At 41.6% G+C, this 25,357-nt stretch overlaps 1 protein-coding gene across 10 annotated transcripts in view; it reads right to left on the reverse strand.

Annotated features, from left to right (window-relative positions):
* Positions 1–1,394: 1,394 nt before the first annotated feature.
* mark2b (MAP/microtubule affinity-regulating kinase 2b) overlaps positions 1,395–25,357 on the reverse strand; it is a 50,237-nt gene continuing 26,274 nt past the window's right edge. The window contains exons 10-22 of one of the 10 annotated variants that reach the window (XM_037112618.1): positions 24,894–24,996; positions 24,631–24,743; positions 24,262–24,300; positions 23,848–23,905; positions 23,332–23,483; positions 22,354–22,442; positions 18,898–19,050; positions 13,611–13,877; positions 11,405–11,431; positions 7,991–8,029; positions 7,140–7,249; positions 5,765–6,110; positions 1,395–1,992 (exon numbers count right to left, since the gene is read on the reverse strand). In XM_037112618.1, coding sequence (XP_036968513.1) covers positions 1,923–1,992; positions 5,765–6,110; positions 7,140–7,249; positions 7,991–8,029; positions 11,405–11,431; positions 13,611–13,877; positions 18,898–19,050; positions 22,354–22,442; positions 23,332–23,483; positions 23,848–23,905; positions 24,262–24,300; positions 24,631–24,743; positions 24,894–24,996 — 1,566 coding nt within the window. In that variant the 3' untranslated portion in view covers positions 1,395–1,922. Of the gene's footprint in view, positions 1,993–2,818; positions 6,111–7,139; positions 7,250–7,990; positions 8,030–11,404; positions 11,432–13,610; positions 13,878–18,897; positions 19,051–22,353; positions 22,443–23,331; positions 23,484–23,847; positions 23,906–24,225; positions 24,301–24,630; positions 24,744–24,893; positions 24,997–25,357 lie in introns of those variants that run through there. The other 9 variants (XM_037112615.1, XM_037112613.1, XM_037112614.1 and 6 more) reach the window with 9 other exon arrangements.

Raw genomic sequence — 25,357 nt, forward strand, 5'->3', positions numbered from 1 at the left:
AACAGATGGCCTCTCCTGACCTCCTACACACACTGATGAAGCTTGTTTTCCTCTGTTTGTAGTCTTCAGCTGAAGTTAGCTTCATATTGATGGTGCAGACATGAGTGGTAGGCATCTCTTTGCAAAGACCTGAACAAGTCTATTTTCCAAATTGTTGAGGTGATTCAGTTCAGTGTTTTATGTCCAAATTACAAAAGTGGATTCATAAAGACGTGCTGACAGCTGTGTAAAGCTCTGTAAGTGTAGTAAAGGCAGTTTGTGTCCTGCAGTTTAGCGCTGTGAGAGGTCAGAGGGTGTCTGAAAGGATCCGTACAGCTGTCGGGAAATGCTGTGTCATGTCTGTAATGTTCCTCTTGGTCACGTTCGAAGATATCAGGCAACCTCAAGAACAAATGTACGACTGAACGATCTCTCGCTCTGTAGTTTTCTTTTTGAACTTCATCTGCTGCCCCCCTGCTGAATCTCTCCCTCTTCATAGTCTAGTTTCCTGCATATTGATGCCTTTTCAAGCAGGTCTGGGATCACACGTCATGTATAAACCTTTCCTCAAACTGTGTCCAGTGCTTCTTCACTCCATACATGTCACATCACTTAGTTTTGTTAGCAGAGGCCTTTTAGGCACTGAGCAGGACTGAAAGCGGCCCATCACTATGTTTGGCTTTAAGTGGCTTGCCTTTTGACTTTGCTTGGACTCTTTTTCTTACATTTGTTCCTTCCTCCAAAAAACTGCTTGTGTGTTACTGTATGTGAGAAGTTGTTTACATTGTGGAAACTGAACTGTTTGTGTTTGAGAAATGTTTTTTTTTTTTTTTTAGAATAAAGAAATGACCAAATTGCAAAAGTATTTGTCCATAATTTTATCCTAAAGATTGACAATGACCCAATTCACATCTACAACTGTTGGCCATGAGCTTCATGCAGCTTCAGCTCGCATATCATCCGTTCCCAAAAGCCGAATCTTATCAGAACACCCGCAGCTCCACATTCTTGAGCAGGGCTTTGACCAGTGAGCGACTTGCAGGAAGCTGGTATGGAGTGAATAAACAAGAAGATGTAAGTGAACACGAAATGGCTTTAAAGTTTAAGTAACCAAACAAATTTAAAACATTTAAAAAGGAAAAAGAATGATCCAGGAGAGTCCACTTAAATGATCCCGTCTTCAGAACATTTACAGCTTTATCATGAAGATTTGATTGTTCACAAGGTTTGAGTGCCAACAAACCTGTTATGGAATCAGATCTGTGCCAAAACAAACAAACAAAACTTCTTAAATGTCAAACAAAAATAGGAATTTCAGAGAACATATAACTAATTTTAAAAATAAAACATAACTTGCAATCAAATAATTTGGCAAATAGTGTCAAGTATCAGTTTTTTAATCTTCTCATAATGCATTTTTTAGTTTACGGTTCTCTCTGTAGCTCTGTCTCATTTGCGCTGACTTCTTGTTTGCTGTTTCAAGTGGGCGGGCTTTTTCAGCAGAGCATCCTCATTGGCTAATTAGTTTTTTTTTTTTTTTTTTAAGATATTTTTTTGGCCTTTCTGGCTTTATTTGATAGTGCAGCTGAAGAGACAGACAGGAAACAGGGTAAGAGACGGGGAGTGACACGCAGCAAAGGGACCCGGGCCGGGAGTCGAACCCGGGTCCGCTGCAGAGCCTCGGCACATGGGTCGCGCGCGCTACCGACTGAGCTATGCGGCGCCCCAGCTAATTAGTTTTTGACCGACACAGGTCAGTACCTATGTGTAGGTAGCTAGCACTACAAGGAGAAGATGACAATGAAGAAGAATGTATGTGTGTAATAACTACTTACATTTCATTAGTTTTTCTTGTGGATTGTTATTGTTCTTCATTGTTGTCATCTTCTTCTTCTCTCCGTTTTAAAGTCAGCTACCTACAAATAGGTACTGAGCTGTGTCAGTCAAAAACTAATTATCCAATGGGGACGCGCTGCTGAAAAAGCCCGCCCACCCGAGAGGTTTGTGCCAAAACTGCAAACAAAGAGTCAGAGTGCACAAAGCAGAGAGTCAGCCAGAGTCTGAGCAGAGACAGAGAGCTGCAGAGGCAACTGTACACTAAATAATGCACTATTAAAAGAGTAAAAGACCGATACTTGACACTATTTGACAAATTATTTGATTGCAAGTTATGTTTTATTTTTGAAATTAGTTTTTTGTTCTCTCAAATTCCTATTTTTGTTTGACATTTAAGAAGTTTTGTTTGTTTCTTTCGGCACAGATGTAATTCCACAGCCCGTGTCCTCTGACCCCAAAACATCCCAGTTACTCCCTGTAATTAGACTAATTGCAAATTTGTTTGGGAATTTTGACCCTTATCCAGTAACAATCGAGTGCGTCCCACATTCTAACCAAACTGTGTGTCCCCCTGTTCAAGACCAATACTGTTTAGAACGAATCAAGCAAATGTTTTTATTACAAAGCAAGACAGCAGGTGGTGATGTGTTTAAGTCCTCAAATATTCATCAGATAAATGACAACAGTTGAGAGAACGAGTGGTCCAAAATGCAACAGCTTTTGGTTTGATAACAGAGTTTTTGATCTGATGCCTCTCTATCTACAGCCATGATGGATGCTGACACTCTATAGTCAGAAAATACATTCTAACATGTGTAAATATTATGAAACCTTTTCATCCACAGGAAAAGTGATCAGTTGTCATTTCCACACTAGTAAACACTTTCAGCAATTCACCTCTGCACAGGAAGCTGTCAGTTAAAAGGTTTTCTGTCACAGCGCCCCCTTCTGCTGACGAGGCGCTCCAACATGTGTCTCACACATATAGAGTGGAACCAGCAGCAAGTTTTCATATTCATTTTATTGCTGAATCTTGTATCCTGACACAAAAAAGCCTTGAATCTGACTGATGTAAAGCAGTGGCAAAGATGCATTGTGTGTAATGTAGTTTTAAAAAGGAACAAGAATGCAGAGGTGGTACATGAGTTGTACACTGTCCACAGTGTTAGAGTGCAATACTAGACCAGTGAACTGCTTTTCAAAACATGGTACCTACATTACCCACAATGCAACACAGCCAGCACCAAGGAGGTAATTTATCAGACTACATGCAGCCACAAAAGCTTTATGCTCCTTTTTCCACACATGCAGTTCAAAGCCTGTCAACAGATTCCAGGTCCATATTTGACCAGCAGCAACTAAACGGACCTGGTGCTCCGAATGTGTGCAGAGCTGCTGAGACGAGAGGAGACATGAGATCATTTGACTTTACACATTTCTCTTTTTTCAACATAATGGATTTCAGAGGCAGACTATATTATATCATTGTTTTTATTACTATCATTGTAATTTTTCATCATTTTGTCTTTGCACAAAAAAAACAAATAATACATTTTTTCAGGAGTTGATCACCCCTCCCAACCCCAAACCCACCACTACAGTTACAGTTTGCTCAAAACACATTTAAAATCAATGTAAATTACAGCAATGTAAAACGAAATAATGTAAAATAAAATCAACCCTGAAAGAGATAATATAACAGCAACAGCCAGAATAATAATTAGAATCCAATACCCAGCACCTTAATACAATGAACAACTTTTAAAGAAAAAATCTGACGTATTAAAAACTGAAAGAAATAATAAAACGACAATGTGTCATCATGATAGAAAGAAAGAAAAGTGTTAAGTTAGGTACAACCAGCTGACGGGACCTTTCTCAAACCCCCGAGTGTGTGTGTGTGTGTGTGTGTGTGTGTGTGTGTGTGTGTGTGTGTGTTTCTTCTGCTTCGAACAAACTGGAACAAAGAGAGAGAGAGACGGCAGGAAGCGGCTTCTTCTGCTTTGCGGTTCTGAAGGTCAATGTGCTCTGATATGAGAAACGTTTCAACGCAGAAGTCTTTCCTGCCTTCTCTCTTCGCCTCGAGCCTTTCTGGACCAATAAGGCCTTTGAATAAAAACAAATGGATGAAATTAAAGAAAACGGCCAAAGATGAACGCGCAGTAGTTCTCACCGCCATTAACATTATTAGATACATCGATAACTCCTGTCTGAACTTGGGGGGGCTTTGTGGTTAATCCGATTCATTATGAGCTGTGTGTTAAAGGTGCACTACGCCAAAAAAGGCAGCAAAGATATGATCCGATGTGACCCTTCACACCCTGTCCAACCCCCCTTAAAATCCAAATCTGTACAAACCAAAAATCTTCAATGACACAAAGATATATTATCAAATCAAAAGAAGAAGAAAATAATTCACCATTCGTCATCGCTGTCATTGTCGATTCTTCTTTTGTATTTTTTGGGGACCATAAATCAATGTGTGTGTGTGTGTGTGTGTGTGTGTGTGTTGGGGGGGGGGGGCGACAAGAAATGTGTCGGTTCAGGGTTGACATTCTGGATATGAAGGCATGATGCCAACCAAAGCGATACCAACATCAACACAAAAAAAAGTACAAATAAGTCATTTGAGCATTCATGTGCTGACGTATGCAACAAAAACAAACCCCAAATTTAATTCTATAAAGAAAGGCAACATAAAATCCATCAACAACCCCATCCGTCAACTGTCCTTCCCTCCCCAGTCCCGTATGCCTCTCTTTTCCAGTGCACAACTCTTTTAAAAGCCATAAAAGAAGATACTAAAAACGAAAGAAAAGAAGTGGACTTGAAGGGTTGAAGCCCGAAACAATCAACAACGACATCAAGTTTAACTGGCCTCCTCGAGACTCAATGGCATGAGAGAAATTTTAAAAATGAGGAAGAAAAAGGAGTGAAGAGGCAGAAAAGATGGATGTGTTTGTGCCGAGTTCAGTTTGAAATAAGAGGGAGAGGGTGGTGAAGAGTGTGTGTGTGTGTGTGTGTGTGTGTGAGAAGGGATGTGGTGAAAGGATGGATCAGGTGGATTTCTAAAAGTTCGTTTCAGGGCAGGAGGGGGGTTTGTGCGGGCAGGTGGAGGCCGGAGAGGGTCCTTAAACCAACAACAGCGAGTTCGTCCATCAAGAGTCCATCTGTGTGTGTGTGTGCGTGCGTGTGTGCGTGCGTGCATGTGTGTGACAGTTGGCTTCAGCGACCAAAGTCCTGGCTCAGTTGGAGTCCATCAGTTTTGGAGGAGAATCAGAACAAATTCAAATCAAAACTCCTTTTGAGTTTTCCAGCAAAGTAAGGCTCCGAGCTTTCGGTCATTCATCACCACTTGTTAGAGATTCAGAGAGAAAGTAGAAAGTTGTTTTTTTTTTTTTTTAAATTGGCAGTCCCTCTACTCTCCTTGTTCTCCATCAAACCCCCGTTTCTACCTGGTTTCCCCCAACCCAAAAAGACCTGGCAGCAGAACCGTGCAGAAAAACTGAATAAATAGCAGGAAGAAGTGACAGGAGTGGTCAAAGTGATCAAAGTGTGACTTCTAAAAAACAGAGGGAGCAGGTCGGACATGCAGAAGAGTGGAACGTCTAAGTAGAACGTGACAAAAAAATAAAACCCAGCAGGGAAGAGAGAAGACCTCGGTCTATAAGTACTTCACAACTCAGAGGACATCAATGCCTCGGAAACTTAAGAAACAAAACTTCTAGAAAAGAAACGTTTTCTAGTCTCAGAGATCCGATAGCCCTACTTCAGACCTTTGTCCATAACAATCAGGTTATTTTTAAAGTGATCCCACCCTTTAGCTTACCTCCTGACCTCCACAGTGACCCCACCCCACTTACAGCATCTTCCTCCTTGCTATCACCCCCTTCACCCACACACCTCCACCCTTTAATCTCATCTCTCCTCACTGCTCCTCCTCACTCACAGTTTGAGCTCGTTGGCAATCTTTGAGGCAATGTTCTTGAAGGCGATGGATGTGCCCGAGATCCGTTTGAAGCGCACGCCGTTAAGGGAGAGCCGCGGGAGCTTGCACACCTCCATCTCCCACTGGACGAAGTCATCGCGGGCCGGGTTGCCCGACACACACAGCAGCATGTAGCGCTCGCGCAGCTCGTACTCGCAGCTGTTGGAGTCGAGCACCTTGCGGATCTCGCGCATCATCTCCATGGGCTCCATGGACGACGTGGTCTTCATGGACCAAGTGAAGCGAAGCGAGCGCGGCTTGGCCGAGTCCTTCTGGCTGGCGATGGCGGGAGGTGTGCCGGTGCCACCTGAGAGAGGAGGAAGACAGTGGTGAGAGGGTGATCGATTAGGGTAAAAGACAAGAGGGAAGAACAACAGACAGAAGTTGTTGAATGACAAACAAGTGAGATAAAGTCCGACAAAGTGATCCGTCGTCAGGGGACAAGAAAATAAATCACAAAGTGCATATGACAAAGATGGGAAAGCAAAAGACAGAAGGAAGAGTTAGAAATATTAACAGGTGTGGGACTAGACAAACGAGTGGAGAATGAAAAATGAGGATTAACACATAATGACTGCAATATTCTCTAACATGAAACAATTTACCACCATAACTTGACTGGTGTTATAGCTGGATGACCTACAACTGAATTATTTATGACGAATGCTGCACTGATAAAAAAGACAACTAATACAGAACATGATCCAACACAGGTGCAGCTGTTTACTTCAGTCTGTTCAACAGCTACCTGCGAGGAACTCACTGTGATAGATACATAAACAGGGATAAACAGCAAAAGTGCGGAAAGAGTTTGAGTCTTAGCAGCAACAGTGAACGTTATCATGATATTGACTAACACACTGTATCTCGTGTCTAATGATAGGACTGATGGCAGAATGAGCCCGGGGCTCATCAGAGTTCAAACTAATCTGTGGACCTCTAGATATAAAACATGCTCTGCACAATCAGTAATTCTAATCACTAATAGTTTTAGTTATATTAATAATATCATGATGTTATATACATTTCAATACATCTTTCCACTTTCATGGAGCTGCTGGATGCCCCAAAATTTTTGTGACACACAGGTTGTTATTATCTTTAGTAAGAGCCTGCAGCAGTCCATCAATCAGACATGTTTTTATTATTCTAAAGTGCTGAGAAACTGCAGCCTCATCCTGAAGCAGATGTGCCACAACAACAACAACAACAACAACAACAACATCATGACAAGACAACTGGCTTCTGAGGTGATATACTAATATTCTACCAGTGACTATGCTGCTTTATCCAACTGTTGGTCAACGTAAAAAAATAGCAATGAAGCCAAATATACCAGTGTTGCCAGATCCTGGTGAGGAGTTGTTCTCGTCATTGTTGGAAGAGGAGGAGAGAACACCACCAGACGTCTTCTCCGACTTGTCCACTGTACTGCTCAGCATAGACCTGGGTGAGGGATGGGAGGGTGGAGGAGAAGAAGTAGTAGAGGAGAGAAGTGCAGGAAGACAGAGAAGAGAACAAAGAAAGGACAGATACAGAGATGAGGGTTGGAAGAGTTAAAGCGAGGGGCAGAAGAGGCAGGGAGAGGGGTGGAAGAAGACAGGAAAGAGGAGGGCGAGAGAAGCAAAGAGAGAAAAAGAAGGTAAGTGTGAGAATTGAGGAAGTTATTCAAAAAGGAGAGACAAAAAAGAGGGAAGGAGTAGGGAGAAATGGAGGAATGGTTGAGAAGAAGAGGGAGATGATGAGGCCGTGGAAATGAATGAAGACAAAAAGCAAAATCTCTTAAGTACCCCAGTGTGTGTTTGTGTGTGCATGTCTCCGGTTATCAAACGTGTGCAGATTTAAATCTGTTTGACAGTAAATTTCAGGTATATTTGCGCACAAACACACACATTTGGGTACTTTGATTCAGATTTCCCATCACACACTTCCATGCAGGTCAACCTCCACACCAGCACTCTCACTCTCTGGGATGCTACCATTCACGGCTAATCTCCAGCCCCCTGATTGGTTAACCCATTATCACCATCACCAACCAAATTACATCCCAGCTCGCCCTCCTCCCTCTCCCAGCCATTCACAACAAGCTCAGAGATCATCTACTGATTGGCTCCAGTCTACTGATTGGCAGGCCGTTTTGGTAGATTCTGGGGGTTTTTCAGTTTTTCGGGCTGTTCTGTATCTCACCTGCTCCCCTCATCCCGACCCTCTCCCTCATACGGACTCCTCGAGAAAAATCAACACAAGTTTAGTCTTTTGAGGGCTTGGGGCAACAATTGGACTCTTAAACATGGAGTAATGAGCTGGCTGAACACAGTCGCGCTGCTCGCCACGCCTATTTCAATGTTCCAATCCAACCTCATCGAGTATCGATGCCAGAATGTAATCTCCACTCCAACTGCTCAGATTCAAGTCCAGAGCCACCTGAGGACTTCACATCCCACAATGCATGACCCAATGCCTTTCCACTCCGTGCCACCGTTTCATTAAAGCTCCTGAGGAGGCGTCATGAGTGTTCAATGGGTTGTAAAGATGAGTGATGTAAAGGGCTGAGTTGTACCTGCTCTTCATAAATCCATTAGAAAGTTTGTGTTTAACATCCTCCATATGTTCTTAGCAGCTGTTGGTTTCAATTTAAAATGATTAAACTGGGTTTGCCAGTGAAAAGTAAAGAAATGCCTCTGTCATGAGTAAACTAGCTGCAATGAATCAAATCAACAGTGTGGCAATACAAGATTTAACATAAATTCACCTGCCACTTAATAGGTTTACAACTGAACAGTTTGTCAGGTACAACCTTGTTTCATTTGGCAAAATTAAATTTAGTAAGCAATCATGACAGTATAATGAGGCTTAAGATTGACTTTGCAAAAGTCTGTTGCAACCAGATTCAAGGTGGATCAGAGCAGCTCATCTAAAATATATAGAAAGCCAAGACAAAAAGTTCACAGTTCAGAAATGAAGTATTTCCAACAAGGTGGAACAACATGGAATGGCCTGTAAAATGGATATTTGGAATTAAATGTAAAATGATTTTTGAACTGAATTGTTTGGAACAGAATGGAGAGGCTTGGAATGGAATGGGTTCCAACAAAATGAAATGTTAGAAACTAAACATAAAATGGAACCTCTTAGAACAGAAAGGCAAGTCTTGGAATGGGTCCCAACAAAATGAAGAGTGAGAACCAAACTGTGAAACGGTTCCACTTCGACCAGGATGGAATGGTTTGGAACAGAATAGTCGGCATGGTGAGGGCGAGTTGTGCGACTAAGGAAGGTTAGGATAGGATCCCAGCACTGCATTAAAACCATTATTAGTAACATTGCACCTACACAGCGTTTTAAAATTACACACATACATAATCCCATCCCACATAATATTATATTTTTATTATATATATATATATATATATATATATATATATATATATATATATATATATATATATATCACATACGTGACACACACACTAGCAGTCTCTCATATCAACAGACAAGACTGAAAAAACTAAACAAAGTCAGTGGAAAAAAGCAGACAACAACAACAAAGAAACACAGACAGACAACAGCAAAACACATGCAGACAATGTAAGGAAGGTGACACACAAATGACAAATCCAACAGCTTATGCTCTTTAAATAATTGTGTTGTATGAAAAGACAGCATTCCTGTTTTACCCCATTAAAATAATAACCGAAATCATCATGTAAAATACCTCCTGAAACAGAACCATGATTAAAAATACAGCACATGGGAGATGATAAGTGGGAGCAGTGGAGACAAGCTGCACAAAGAATTTTTAAATAATAGAGGTAAACTGGTGAAAAATGTAGAATTTAGACATTTTGCATGCCCTTGTATGATTTAGCAAGATGAAGGGATGCGATGTGGCTCCCAGGAGGGGCACTGTGACATCAGGGGAAAACAAAGGATTGATATGACGGTTACTTTAACTCAAATATATCCCACTTGCCCTTTTATAAAGAACTTTCACAACACTACACAAAGCGAACTGTAAATACATACAATTACACTTAATTCACACACTCAAACATAATAAAACATTTGCCACATATTTATATTCTAAAGGCAGATTTATTGTTTCCCCTCTCTTACATCTCATGAAAAGATTTATGAAAATCCTTAAATAGCCTGAAGGCTGTGCTACCTGTAGAGAAAGGTAGTTCATCTTAACACTGTGATTGAAAAAAACCCCCAACAAATTCCAACTGTTAACCACCAGGTGGAGCAATGGTACAGCCTTAAGAAAAATTGCTCCACCTGCTGGTTAAAAGCTGCCAACATATTTAAAGTGTGTATGTGAGTGTTTGTGTGACAAATGTGGTTGCGAGATGTGTGCTCAGCATTTACATACAGTATTTAAATGTAAAATGTGTCCATGTGTGATTTGCATCTGCGTAAACTATAAATATTGACATGAGCGGATAGAAAATGTGTCTTGGTGTAAATGCTGGGTGTGTCAGTATGAGTATACATGTCTGCAATGTATGTGCATGAAGTGTGTGTATGTGTGTCCACAACAAAAAGGTCTTTTCCAGCCAGAAGAGGTCAAAGCCATCCAGTTCTGTTGCTGCTGCTGTTAGAGAGCCAGTGCCAGAGTGAGAACAGAGCAATGAAAGAAAGGAAGAGTGCAGCCTCCAGAAAAGAGTGCAGCCTGAGAAACACTGCAGTCCGTCCCTCCTGGGTCCTCTCCTCCTCTCTACCTCCTTCTACAACTACCAACTACAGCGGGGGGACTAATAATAATTTACTTCCCATGTGGGTTCATCTCAAACTTACACCAAAACATTAAAAACACAACTGCAGCCCTCTATGGCTTATAAACAACCTGAGTTTTTGGACCAAACAGATGAAAGAAGAGAGGTGAGAGGGGTAATGGTTTGGTAGGTGATGTTAGCTTGGATAACGGTTAGCAATATTAAAGAATCCTGGGCAAAGTGAGACTAAATGACAACCTAACACCTTGAAATGAGACAATTACCTCAACAGATGAAGAGGAGGAGGAAAATCTCCTTAGAGCTCAAAAAGAGGACGACATTACCTGCATCTGAAGCTCACACAAGGTTAAGCATAAGAAGGGAGTTTGATCTATCGCACCATTAAGACTCGACCTATATCTAGGATGCTATGGGGGCAAACAAGCTCACATCTCTACCCTGTAAATAAATGGAAAATGTGATGGTGGGGGGGTGAGGATGAGGTGGGTGGGAGGGACGATGGAGGAACGAAGAGGAAGTTGGGTGAGGTGTTATTGTGCTGCGTGATGAAGGAGTGAGTGAGTTAAGTGAGTGGGTGGCTGGGTGAAGGGGAAGTTAGTCAGAATAACTAAATAAACAAATAATAAATAAAAAATGGGCCAAAACACGGCATTCAGAACCAGAAGGCTCAAAAAAGGGGCCAACCACAGAAAAAATAGGAGGAGAAAAGAGAAGGCTCAAGGCACAAAAGGAAGATTTCAACAAAAAGCTGCACGAAACACCAAAAGGGGAGGAAATATATATATGTAAAATATATATGAAGGAGAGAATATACGGATATATATCAAGGGGTTATATATTTAACGTTGGGGATGTTGCCTACCTTCTCGGAAACCTGAACGAGAGATTTCTACAAAAACAAAAGAGGGATAAAGAAAGAGAAACAAATGTATGTATAAAAACGTATAGATTTATGACTTTCCTGCAAAAGACACACTGCCCTCTGAGTAGCAAACAAACAAAAGTCCAACATGAACCACGCTCACTTGGGATTTAAGCAGCAAGCAACATTTAACAACCAAAAAATAAACATTAAAAAGGAAAAGGAGAATCAGTGTTACTGATGTCCACCTTCAATCTGAATGTGATTAAATGTGGTGTGAATGTGTGAACAGACATTATTAAAAGTACACCAGGGCACCTTAAAGGGATTAAAGAGCTCACTGGGAAACTTCCATAAAGAAGACCCTGTTTGAACACAGTCACAAACACACACAACATGAAATGAAGCGTTCCTCCACACACAGAGTTGTCCTGGTGATCCTGGAAAGAAGTGTTTGTAAGGTGAAACATTCAAAGACAGAAAAGACAGAAAAGAAATTACAAAAAGAGAGAAAACACCTCCTATACCTACAAACACAAACACAAACTCACACAAGAAAAGAACAAGTTCAGCAACTACTTAATCTTTAGACTGAGAAAAGACTCAATCTTTATCTCGAGAAACCTAATCTGCCTCACACACACACACACACACACACACACACACACACACACACACACACACACACACACACACACACACACACACACACACACTGATGCGTCTAAAGGACTGAGAAATATCACTCTCCAGACCAAGCAGGGAAGTGCAGACGTGATGTTATGTGATCTGTTAATAAAACACACAGCTTCAGCGTATATATATGTGTGTGTATGTGGTCAGACTGTACAAATGCAACACAATCCCTCTGTCTCCACCGCCTCTACTTCCTACCAGCACGCCAATTTATGTGTGTGTGTGTACATGTGTGTCAAGGTGTCCCCACTAGCGGTATTTATAGTTGAGGGAAAAGTGATATCTCCGGTGTAACCATGGATACTGTCGCCACGGAGCTACAGTATCTCTGAGTGGGAGGCCGAGAGTGTGGCTCTTACACACACAGACACACAAACTCTACACCGACACCCACGCATGCGGGCAAGACACTCATAATAAACTGTTTTACGGTTGGTCAGACCGCAGTGATGATGACAGATCTCTACCTACCTGCTCTCTTTTATTGCTCACTTGGACCTTCCTCTTTGAGGCACCTTTAAACCTTCACTTCCTGTCACTTCCTGTACTCCACATCTACATTTCCGATGGTGACAGCGTCTGATTTCAGCCTCCTCTCGTCTCCTTCTTTACATCCCTTTTTACAGCCACTCAGCCACTTCAATGTTTCACTGCCTTCATGCATGAATTATCGACTATTTTGTGAATATCTTGAATATGTTTTTGTTACCTGACATAATTCATAATTTTCCTTAATAATAATCTATTACATTTTACAGGTTAGGTATTAGGTATGTATATAGGAGCATATATGCTCAGTAGAACCCAATCGCTTGCAACAGTGTCCCAGACAGTACAGACCACTTTCATAATCACACAATGCAGTCTTCGCCTCACTGTTCGTACAGAGTGGGATCAAAGCGACACTTCACTTCCAGAGAAAATTACAAAAACAAATAAATAAATAAAACAAGTTTAGCTTTCATTACAACCAGGTACCCACAAGAGCAGCTTCAGTGCTGCAAACTGCACTATAGGACTGAGATGAAAACTGGGCCAGACGTGGAACCTAAACCAAAATTACTCCACAGTCACCACTGCTGCTAACAAAATTACAGACCAGATGCAGCTGTTCCCTTTCCTCTCCCTTTCAGAGTTAAATGTCTGCACAAGTCTAGTGATAGGGATGAGATTAGATCCACCCCATTAAAGGAATACTCTGAAAACCAGTGAGGACATGGACGTGTAGTATATCGTTTCTCACAGGAAATGAGCACATGAAATGGCTTGTAACGTAAACCTAGTCATTTTCTGTTTCTGGCTGAAACCTCAGTACTCAGAAAAAGCTCTAAACTGTACTTGTGTTGTAAAGTAGGTCGGGAATAAGCAGATAAAGAGTTGCTACCACAGTTTCTTTGCATTCACCAAGTTGCTTCATCCTCCCCTGTCTGGCTGCTCACTTGTGTGATGAGTGTGATCTGAATTAGTCGGAATTCCTGTTTTCCCATGCTCCTGCCCCTCTTTCACTCACCTGCGTACAAACTTGGATGTGAACTTGCTGAAAATCCCTGTAGCACCATGTGTCCTCCGGGCCTGGCTATTGCCATGTGACAGTGACGGGGACGCAGGCCCGCCAGGGTAGGCGGAGCCCTGCTGGTCCCGAGCACCCCGCTGCTGGCCTGCGTGGAATGTGCTGCGGATGCCCACCCCTCGGGAGAAGTTGGGACGGTCTGACACGGCAGCGCTGCTGATGTTGTGGGCAGATGGGGAGGCACCAGGTGCCCGCTGAGTTGGGGCACTACAGGGAGAGGGGTGGGAAGAAAGAGGAAGGGTATGGAGGAAGGTATGGTAAAGAAAATGTGATAGAGAGGAAGGAAGGAAGCAGACGAACAGGGGGATGGAGAAGAAGAAAGAGGTGCGAAAAGATGGTAGAAGGATAATAGGTTGGAATGTGTGATAAGAGAAGAGGCAGAGGAGGTGCAAATGAAGAATTCAGGGTGACAGACAAGAGAAGAGAAGAGAAAGAAGGAAAAAAGAGTATGACGGAGCAAAGGAGAGGTATATAAACAAAGTGAGGCATAGGAGGTGAGGCAGGAGAGGAGTAGAGAGAGAGGCATAAAGAGATGGGAGTGAAAAAGAAGGGAAGTGGGAGAGGAACAAATAGTTAGACAAACACTAATGGAAGAAACTCACTTCCTGATGAGCTACTTACCTCAGCGTCAGGTTGTACAAGTACAGGTACCCATGTCTGATCAACATCTGCTCGCACTGATGTTTCACATGATCCCATAAATCAGCAAAGTCAATATCTAGGACCACATTAGGTCAATGGCACAGACACGCGCATGCAAATACAAACTTAAACCAAAGGGCAAAGCAACACCAACCTGTAGCTCTCCCTGTCTCTCTCTCTCGCGCACACACACACACACACACACACACCTGAGCTAAACGCTTGCATTAGCTTGCATCTTCCATGCCAGCATGTGGCACTAGTACACCTGCAGTACTTTGCAAACAGAACAAACGGAAGAAACACAAACAACACACAAACAAAGAGTGAAATAAGTACAGTTAGTAGAATAAATAGAGAAGTTTACACAGATGGATAAGCCACTGTAGAGGGCTGCAGTAGGACTGAGGTACCACTCAACAACACAAATGTTGCAGACACAGGAAATAGTTATTCTAATGCAGGTAATCACCATCATCACTCTAGGACAAAGTTCAATACCGACAACAGGAGAGGCTGTATTTACCACAGCATCCACATGAATGTTTTGCCTTCTTGTCAAACCAGCAACCAAATAAAGTTAATTTATTCTATATCTCACAAATGCACTGTTCGTTTCTCTACAGAAGAGACACATTTTGATCTATAAAGAATCATGCTATCACTGCCATCTGTAGTCTAAAATCACGGCATCCGTTTTTAATCTGTTGCTATGTGAAATAACATGACCCACGAAGAATATTCCCACTGATTCAATCTAAAGCTGTTTTATTGTCATTATTAAATGCTATTATACAAGGCTGATTTTCATATTTTACAGATGAGCAGATAAATAACTGTCCGTTTTAGAGGACTACATGTGTTGTCGAGGGGTTGGCAACTAACAGTCCCATGCAGATCCTCTAATGCACTCAACACTTGAATATAACGAGTCAAGTTTACAGTCTAGCTATGTGATGAACAGCTTCAACACACCCTTTAATTTGATGTGAATGTGTTAAAGTTGTACACTGAGGACGGAAAATACCAAAAACACAAACACACAGCTCTTCTGTGGATACAGATGCAAGGAAAGAAAGGCTGGATCAGGCGGATTAGTGGGGACAAGAGCGACATATTCCTTATAATGAAGATGGCTATAGATTGGAAGGGACTACCCATTACATACTGCTACCACATAATGCTGAGAAGTAAACACCTGTAATTTTTCTCCAATTTCTTTCAACGTATGAGAGCATTTGTATTGTCAGAAGAGTAGTGCCTGACTGTGAGCATCTAAAGAGGGTAAGTAATGAGTAAGAATGTGCGAGATTACTTGTCAGGCTGATTAAACGCTGCTGCACGATCTAAAAATGCAATTCAGTCCAGTTCATTATTGTGAGTGAATTATGTAAACATTCAAATTCAATATTGCCATAATTTGCACTGAAACATCATTTTATTCTCATAAGAAGCTGCTTTTTAGAAAACAAACAAAAAACTAAAACTAACCCTAACCCAACCAGGACCTTAATCTTAAATTGGTAATTACTTCTGTAATTATTAGGCTGGTTTCCTCAAGAATTGTTTAGAGTTTAGAGTTTTAAACTTAATCTTTTTTTACTGAATGCTTAGAAGGGGTTGAAAGCACTTTTTTCCCCCAAATGTTCAACCCTATCGATTAAACTGATTTCAAGTGTTTTCTGAGTGTTATCTTACTAGTCGATTAATCTAAGGTTGAATTTCTGTTTAGAACACCTTTGAAATTAGTTGTTAAGGACATCCTTAGTTATGAGGTGGAGTTGCATGAGATGATGGCAGGTCAGCATGGTGCAGCTGCTGGATGATTTTCATTCCAGGCAAACTTGATTTGAGTATTGTAGACAGCATCTGTACTTTACACAAATGTGTAGCTGCATCACTTTCCTTATTACTGTACAAAAATAAATATCCAGTAAAGAAGGGTACTTGGGGACAGCTGGACAGAAATAGGAATGGGTGGGACTTTGGGAAACATACTATGTTCTGAGAAAAGGTGCCTATTCCTCACTCAGGGTACAGTCTTATTACAGTGTTGGAGCGGTACCTTCTCTCCAGCGTTCCCAACCAGGTTCTGAACAGCCCAAGCTCACTGCTGAACGACGCATGCAACAGAACGAGACTTCACCATAGAGCAGACAAAAGCACATACAGCCAGAGGGCCACCTTGACATTTGCTCAGCTGGAAATTTAGCCTGACATTTGAGAGGGGGCTTTTTTTTTTAACTAAACAACTGTCACAAAAAGGGTGGGAGCCTCTGTCCGTGCAAATGGCATCAGTTCAGCCTCAGACAGTATTACAGGTAGCTGAGGAGAATATTCACAGACCTTCCACCCTGTATTGTGACACATGGTTAGCAGGGGAAAAGAAAGAGGACTTAAACTCAAATGATCAAAGAAGCCCTTGAAACAGACACAAGCAGGCGATCTACACGACAAAGCAAACAAACACACCCAAACACTCGCGCGCACACACACACACACACACACACACACACACACACACACACACACACACACACACACACACACACACACCAAGACAGTCAGGTCATCACTTCATTGCATTCACTCAACGTCACAGTGGAAGTAATGCTAAATTGATGAAGACAAAGTTTTCCCAGGCAAGTTCATAACTTAGAGAGTTTACACAGCAGCCTGAGAATGGATGAGAGAGCACTTAACAACCTTTCTGAGCAAAAACAGAGGCTGTAAAGGACAAGCCAGGAAAAATCCTTCTGTCCACAAACAAAATGTCAGAAACCAAATAGGCGACAATATAAAAGTTTATGCATTTTAACAGAAACATGCATCAACACAGCTGTTACATCTACATCTTGTGTGGTTCTCTCCAGAGTGCCGTTTTTAAAATATATTTTGTTAGCAAATGCAATGCAATACAAAGTAAATTAACATTTAACAGGTTGTTTTTCACCAACTTACATGCAGAGCCGACCAGTACAGGTAGACTAAGCAGGTGAGTGAGGCTCAGAGAGGCAAGTTATTAATGGGACAGTTAGCAGAGAAGTTTTCATAGATTTAAGGTACTTTATGAAACTGTATGCATTCACCCAAAATAGCTACATTTAATATTTGAGTTTATGTCTTTATCATTTATTGAAGATGATTAATAATGTTTTTTTTCACGATCCATCTATGCAGCAGGAATCACTCTGTGCAAACAGGAATTTAAGACATTACATTTTAAGTTCTTATTTAAACCAAGTAGAAACAGACACATTTTTAAATCAGCATAATGACATCCAACATTCAGACAGCAACCTCTGACTGACTAACGTCATTTTGCAAGACAGGAAGCTTCTGTATGTATATGAAAACACATGTAGAAAGTGTTCGGATTAGTTATTCCCCACAAAGTCAACAGAAGATTTCTAGGAAATGCCATCTCATTTCACTTGCTTTACTTATTTTATTCATTTGACCTATTCGTAAAAGCAGCCAACGATCAAGCTTATGGTATATATAAAGGGCTGGCCTATCATCTATTGAGACCTCGTATGTGCAAACTTAATGCTGATCATCAGAAATGTTTCTTCTCTGACCTTGCTGTTTATTTTCTGAAAGGAATCAAGTTAAAAAAGTTTCTTTTTGTTCCAGATGAGGGGCACTGCAGTGGAAAACCTGCTCATCTTGTTCTCAAACCTCTCACTTTTCAATTATGGTCCAGTGAGTAACTAAGCTTTGAGAGTGAATGATTGGCCAAAGACAACATATGTCAACACATTGGATCTCCACACTGAGTTTAGCTTGCACAGCCTTCTGAGCTCCACAATCTACTTCCTGGCTGTTGCCAAGTAACTGGTGAGTCTATAAAAACTGGTGTTAGAAATGTTGGACGTCTCCCTATGGTGATTTTATAGTGGTGGATGTACAGTATATGGGTAAATATTTAGAGAAACTGATACCATGATGGTAACTGACAAACTATTACTTGTGTTCAGATGAGATGGTGTCATGCAGTCTCTTTGAGGCTAACTTTATTTCACAGGATTCACGAGGGGGGAAAAAAAATGCGGTCCAAAAATAGATTTTTATAATTCTTCCGCAGGTTTTAACTGCATATGCAAATTGGAGTGTGTTATTCTCCCATTGATTCAAAATTGTTGCTGTATTCATCTTTCTTAATATCTTTATTAAGTACTGTAGGAGGTGATTTTAATTGATTATGAGACAATTTTTGGGAAAACATCCTTTTAACGTGTTAGTAAGAACAGCAGTTTGTGTTAAATAAAACAACTCTTCTGAGAGAAAACTCCACATATTTGATTGTTTTCACAATTTTATATATATTGGAAATAGATCACTATCACTGCTGTGTGCCACGGTTTGACACTGAGTGAATGAAAGCTAGTCAAAAAGTTGGTGCCATCCCTTTGATGGAACAGTGGTGGAAGGTTTCAGAGCCAACAAATCATTTCATCTCTCCTTTTTCATTTTTGTCCATCGCATTCTTGGGGAAGGGTGATGATCTGTGGTGCAGCTGAACGGGGCTGAGGGAGCTGTGAGTGTGTCTGTGCGAGTGTGTGAGAGTGTGAGAGAGACTTGCCTGGGTCGTGGTGCGTGCAGGTCAGAGGGGCATGGATGATTGGAGGAGGACAGGGACTTGTGGTGGCGGATACGCGAGGAGGAGGAGGAGGAGGAGGAAGAGAGGACGGCAGCAGCCGAGGCAGTGGAGGCGCGGGAGCCCGGAGTGTTTAGGCTGGGAGGAGGGGGGAGGAACAGGAGGAGTGCCCCGCCCAATGCACACACACACACACACACACACACACACACACACACACACACACACACACACACACACACACAGACAAACGACAAATTCACCAAAGATGCACACAATCCAACAGTCACACACACCGGGCAGGGTTTGTGTGTGGGTGGGTGGGGAGGTGAGGTGGAGCATGGTTAGAAGCAGCACTTATCAAACAAGGTAAGGTGGGAGGGGGGAGGAAGGAGGGAGAGAAGAGCAGAGAGAACAGAAACAAGTGGAAGAAAAGAGGAAGTACAGACATAAAGAGACAGAAAACAGAGCAAAAGGACTTGAACAAAGGAAAGTTGGTCTTCTGTGGCTATCATTGCTTCACTGTAGTTTAACAGGAAGAAAAACAGACAATCAAAGGCTCAGCGTGTTCGTTTGCCTTCACTGTTTCATGTAAAATCTTCCCGACACAGCGGGCAAAGCACAAAAGACCAACTTTAACAGCAACAGCTCGGAAGACTGAAAACACACTGAAGACAAATCAAGTGGACAAAGTCACATTATCATTATTACAAAAGAGCGCAGAGCAACAAAACTCAACAATGAAACATCATTTTGTGATGCCTGTGATTTGCCTGTGCCTAAAATACTATGTCATGATTCTTGATGGCTTCTGCATTTGACCAAACTCAGGAAAAAGAACACATAAGCACACCTAACCAATGAAACAATGTGATGTGGATTATTGTTGATCAAGATAGGATTTTGAGGTCTTATGATGATTTTCTTTATTTTTAATTTTGATGACAAAGGTTCTTGTCCGTTTTAAGCAGAAACACCAAAAGTCTCAGGTTTTCAAAAGAGATATCTGCTTGTCTTCGGTGTCACCAATGATAGTTAACTGACCAGCTTTGAGATTCGATGGACTGCTGGTCAAAATAAAACATCTAATGATGTCACCTTGGGCTACGAAAATCCTTTTTTTTAAAAACACATTCCATGAAACTAAATGTTTTGATCGATACGCTGAAAAATGATCTGCAGATCTATCAATAACAAAACAAGCTTTGCGACACTACAAGACAACAGTTTACGTCTACATGAACTAATTACATTTTGCACTTGTGTAATTACTAATGGACAGGTAAGGTGTCTCTTTCTGGTGGACAAGGAGATGTTTAAAGCTGTTTTCATTGTCCTGTTATTGGACACTCACTTTGACTCTAAGCTTGCAGTTTTATAGATGTGACCTTACAGTCAAGTTCCTTCCTTTACTACTGTAAAATAACTATCTGTGACAAAGAGTAATTTGTTGAATTATTTTAGCAAAACAACACTGAGTATTTCCTGAACACTTGCTTAATCAGAAAGGATCCCACAAGCAACACAGCTCTGACTTGACTTTATCCACACACAGAAACAAACACAGTGAGAGACAGGGGAGAGTGGTACCAGAGGGAGAGAGATGGCTGAAGACAGAGCAGAGGAACGAGCAATGAGAGACGGACATTATGGAGGTCAACCAAACAGCTGCTAATTGCACAGAAAACAAACACAGAGCTGAGAGAAACATACACACTCATTTTGACAAAGATTAGTTTGACTACTGATGGAAAAAGAACTGCATTCACTGGACAACCCAGTGTGTGGCAAGAGTTTCAGCATGTGTGACATGTATGTTTAAGCTTGTGTGAGTGTAGGTATTTTTGTGTATGTGTAAGCCTATTAAGAGGCAAGCACAGGGACCATACAGTGCCACTAAGAGTTAATATTCCATCACAAGTCTTCCTAATCTCCTTAGAGAAAGGGAGAGAGGGAGGAGAAAAAGAAGGAGAAAAGAGATTAATATAAAAGACAAGAAGGGGAAAAAAGGAAGCTGGAGAAACAAAAAGAAAGAAGGTGCCAAGAAATTTTGAGTGACTTAAGATCCAGAGGGACAAGAGCTCAGACGCAGATAGAGGAACACCAAATGGAGGAAATTAGACAAGGACAGAAAGGAAAAACAAGGAATTGGGGAGGGAGGGGTAACAAGTATTACGGCCCAAACATCAAAGCATTAACGATGATCAAAAAGTCACTTTTAAATCAAAGCAGATGACAACCACTAAGTTAGCAGAGCTACCATGGCTAATAGACCCATAGTACTTAAAAAAAGAAAAATGCCGTCTCAAATGACCACATCGTCACTGTTTAGCGTAGAAAAAAAATAAATGTATCAGAATTTACAGCCTGAACAGGGATTCAGTGTAATCATTTCCAGTATGTTGCATGTAGCCGACTATGTTGGGTACGAAGGGGTCATCTGAGACTGATGTAACAAGTAATAAAGCAGTAATGACAATGAACACTGCATCATAATATGGATTATGGTTTGGCTTTATGTTTAATGCTAATGAAAAAGCAAACAAAGCTGGTTAAGCATGAGTGATGTGCGCATAGTTGTATGTGTGGACGGGTCAGAGGTGTATTTACACGTACACTACCAGTGTGAAAAATGAACAAAATGTTGTCTTGTCCATATTGGAAGAGGAAGAGGGAGCTGGAAGGATGGATTATATTCAGGAAGGATGAAATGAGACAGGGGAAACGGTGATGTCACACTCCGCGACATCCAGATTCAGTGAAGGAATAATGGAAAAAGAGGGAGCTTGACTTGTGGCAGTACCCAATGGTAGACCTCCTGTTTTATTTGTTTTCTCCCAGTTAATTACCATCTCTACCAGGCTATCCCTGGTTTGATATTGGGCAAAAAGTTGTTTGATTCAACTCCAGGTTTGGGGGGGCTCTTCAGAAAAGGAACAATTAACCAAAGGAAAAGAACAAAAAAGAGTAAATGAGGTCCAGTGTTAGAATATGTCAACCTGCATGCATGTGAACAAGTTACCACTGGCTCTGACTGGCAGGCCTCAATCAGACCATCATGGGTAATCTGTAATCTACTGGAGGTTTGGCCTAAATTCCAGAGGGAGCCTGATTTCCTTGTCCAGGAGGGCTCACCCCGCCCTGGGGGAAAGCTGTGGGCCTCCCTGAGCCAGCTGGCAGAGCTCTGGAGAGTACCAGCCAAGGTCTGGGATTCAGTCACTGAGACAGCTGTGGGACTGCTTCATTCACAAACCGTGTTGAGTGTGTTTGTATTATATGTGTGTCTGTGTGTGCAAGTGAGGAAGCACCGCTGCCTCCACTTGAGGTGTAAGGGACGACAGAGAAATAGTGTGTGTGGAAACGATACACACGTGTGTATGTATATACATAAGTGTGTGTGTGTGTGTGTGTGTGTGTGTGTGTGTGTGTGTGTGTGTGTACCTGTCCTTGCCGTTCTGGATGCCCTGGCCCAGTGTGGCTCTCTCAGTCAGAGGAGAGTTCCGACTGCGTCCAGTGGACAGGATGCTATTCTGAAGGGAGAGAGGAAGAGAAGAAATTAAATCTTTAAAGAATCATCACTGAAGAGAATTCCTTTAATAATTTAATTTTTCTTTTGAATTACAAGATTATTTCATTTTCGTGCGTGTTCATCTGCTGTTGGAATTATAATCATGTCAGACCACCACGAGTAGGTACACGAGATGTCGTCCTATGATGCTGAAACAGTGCGAACAAGTAAACACTGTGCTGACGATAAGACATTTGTATGCACTGAGTGCGTAAGCATAGAACATAGATAGAAACATCAAGAAATATGACAAGTACAAGACAATACCCAACCAAATCTTTAATAAAAACAAAGAAAACAAATAAGCATATTACACAAATCACTATACTGACAGTGATTCAAATACATGGATGTTCTCCAGACTTTTCTATTTGTCATTTTTTGTAAAGCACATTCAAACCTAAGTGGTTTAGGACGGTGCTATATTATTTATCTAAGTTATAATCATAATGTTATGTAACAGCAGCGCAGGTGAACTAGGGTTTTGTAGCGCCAAGGGTGACAAAAGTGACTACCTCAAATCTATTTACTATCATTTCTAAAACCTGAGAGATTTAAACATGCTGTCTGATGAAATGTGTTCATTTGTTTATCTGTTTCTTAGCTGGCACTAAGTGAGTGGATGACAGCTAGGTTATGTTGACATGTCACAAAAAGAAAAGCACAGGCCTAAATAATCAAATCAATGATGTCTGACTTTGATTTAGTTGCTTCACTTTCAGGGTACTGGTATTGCTCTTTGTCACATATAATCATTAATGTTTTGGTAACACCTGTGCTTTTCCTTACTATGCCAAGCCAAAGCCATGTTGCACATGTCACGTGAGCAGTGTGGGTGTGTGTGGTCTCACGGTGGAAGGTGTGGCGCTCTGCTTGCGGTCAGCCGAGACCAGAGGGCTGGCCGGCACCTTGGTAGTGGAGCTGCCAGATGAACCTTTCCTCCCAGAATCCTCTGCTGCAGTCCTGTTGTCTGCTTGACCCCCTCTCTTAGAGTAGGAGGAGCCTGGAGAAAGAGAGAGAGAGAGTGCATCAGAGAGTCACTTAACTCCTGTGACTTGTCTTGCTTCTTCCCATCTGCATCATCGTATCGCAAAAGTCTGTCTCGCCTTCTTCTGTTGTACTTAAATCAATATGCAACATGTTCAAACACTATTTTGGTGCTAAACAGGATGTATTAAACCTATTTACTGCCTTTCGAAACCTCTAATCTTTAATTCGATCATATTTCCCACCTGCTTCATGGTGGCATAACTTAAGACCATCCTATCATGCACCAGAATTGAAATGAGAGGATTTTAATCTGCATCCTAAACCGCTAAACACGTACCAGCTTCACGCCCTTCCCCTGTGACACACACCAATCTCACCTTGGTCGGTGGGTCTGCGGTTCTGAGGCTTCTGGTTGGACGAGACACTGCGTTGTACCTGAGAAACGGAGATGAACACACAGTGTCAGTTCAGTATTCTTTACATGACAGCGTTTACGCAGACGCACTGGGATGTAAGAATGCTAGCTGAACAAACCTACAACAACGGAGAATTCAAGCATCTGGGGAGGACGTTGGTTGTTGTATGTAGGTCTGCAATCTAAAAGCTAAAATGTGCCTACATCAGAACAGATTCCCAGCGTGTTTTTGGTAAAAAAAACAACAACAGAAAAAAGGTAAAGTCAGTGTACTCGTGCCACTGGCTGGAGTTGGGAGGCCCCATTATGTGTTAGCAGATGTTATGTGTTCTCATTGTACCTTATGAGGCGGGGAGGGGGCGTTTATGTTGCTTACATCACTTCCTGGCCGGGGTTTGATGCCACTTTCATCCAGCTGAGGGGAGAAAGAAAACAAACACAGGTCTGATTAGGTGTGTATGATGCAGAGAGACTGTGTCGTGGCTCTTACAAACACAAAGGACTAAAAAAAAAAGCATTTTTGAAAATGAAATATTTTGAGGATAATTATACACGTTCACAGTCAGAGATGACAGCAAACTGTATGTTATGATGGCTTGAGGGCAAAGTAAAAATGAAGCCCTACATTGTCATGTATATAATGGTAAGTATGACTGTAGCTAAGAGAGCTCTGACAACCCAATAATAACTGGCATGTTACTGTGAAAACGGATGCATGTGTAGGTGTGAGAAAGAAACAGTATACCTCAGAGTTCCTATAGTCCAGTAGCAGATATGCAGCCATCACATCATTGTACTTCTGGTTCACCAGTGAGTCCTGGATCTCCTCCTGAGAGAATCCCATCTGCAGCATGATGTCTGCACAAAAACAACCAGTTTGTAATTAGAATCTTGAGCATCCTGCAGGATAAATTATCTTTGAAAAGAACATCTGTACTTGTGTGTGTCTGTCTGTGTCTAAATAATGAAATACATTTGTCATTTCTTTTAGGGTGCTTCTGGGCCTACCTGTCCTCCTAGGGTCCTTATAATCTGGCATGGGTTCAATGTAGGGTTTGAGTTCTTCCTCCTCGTAGCCCACATTCATCCACCGGTCCCTCATTATCTGCTGCTGAGAGCAAAGCAAATGTACAGATACAGGCCGACATGAGATGTCAAGGGGCAAAAAGCAGAGGGAGAAGGAAAGGTTAAGGAATGAGAGAAGAGAGGGCAAAACGATGAGTACAAGACTTTCTTCAAGACAAGTTGGCATCACAAAGGAGAATACTGCAGAATTTGGCTAAACTAAAGCAAAATTAATTCTACATTCTTAATCTATTTAATCAACTAATCTTGTCAATTATTTGGAATTTCAAATGGGAATAGCCAGGTATACTTTTTCTTTAATATGCAAATGGTTTCCTTAAGAATCACAAAAAGGAACTGTAACCTCTAACGGGCTACAAATCACAACAGAGCAAAAGTGATCCATA

This window comes from Acanthopagrus latus, chromosome 10, assembly GCF_904848185.1.
Source record: "Acanthopagrus latus isolate v.2019 chromosome 10, fAcaLat1.1, whole genome shotgun sequence".
In the NCBI taxonomy this organism is placed as follows: Eukaryota; Metazoa; Chordata; class Actinopteri; order Spariformes; family Sparidae; genus Acanthopagrus; species Acanthopagrus latus.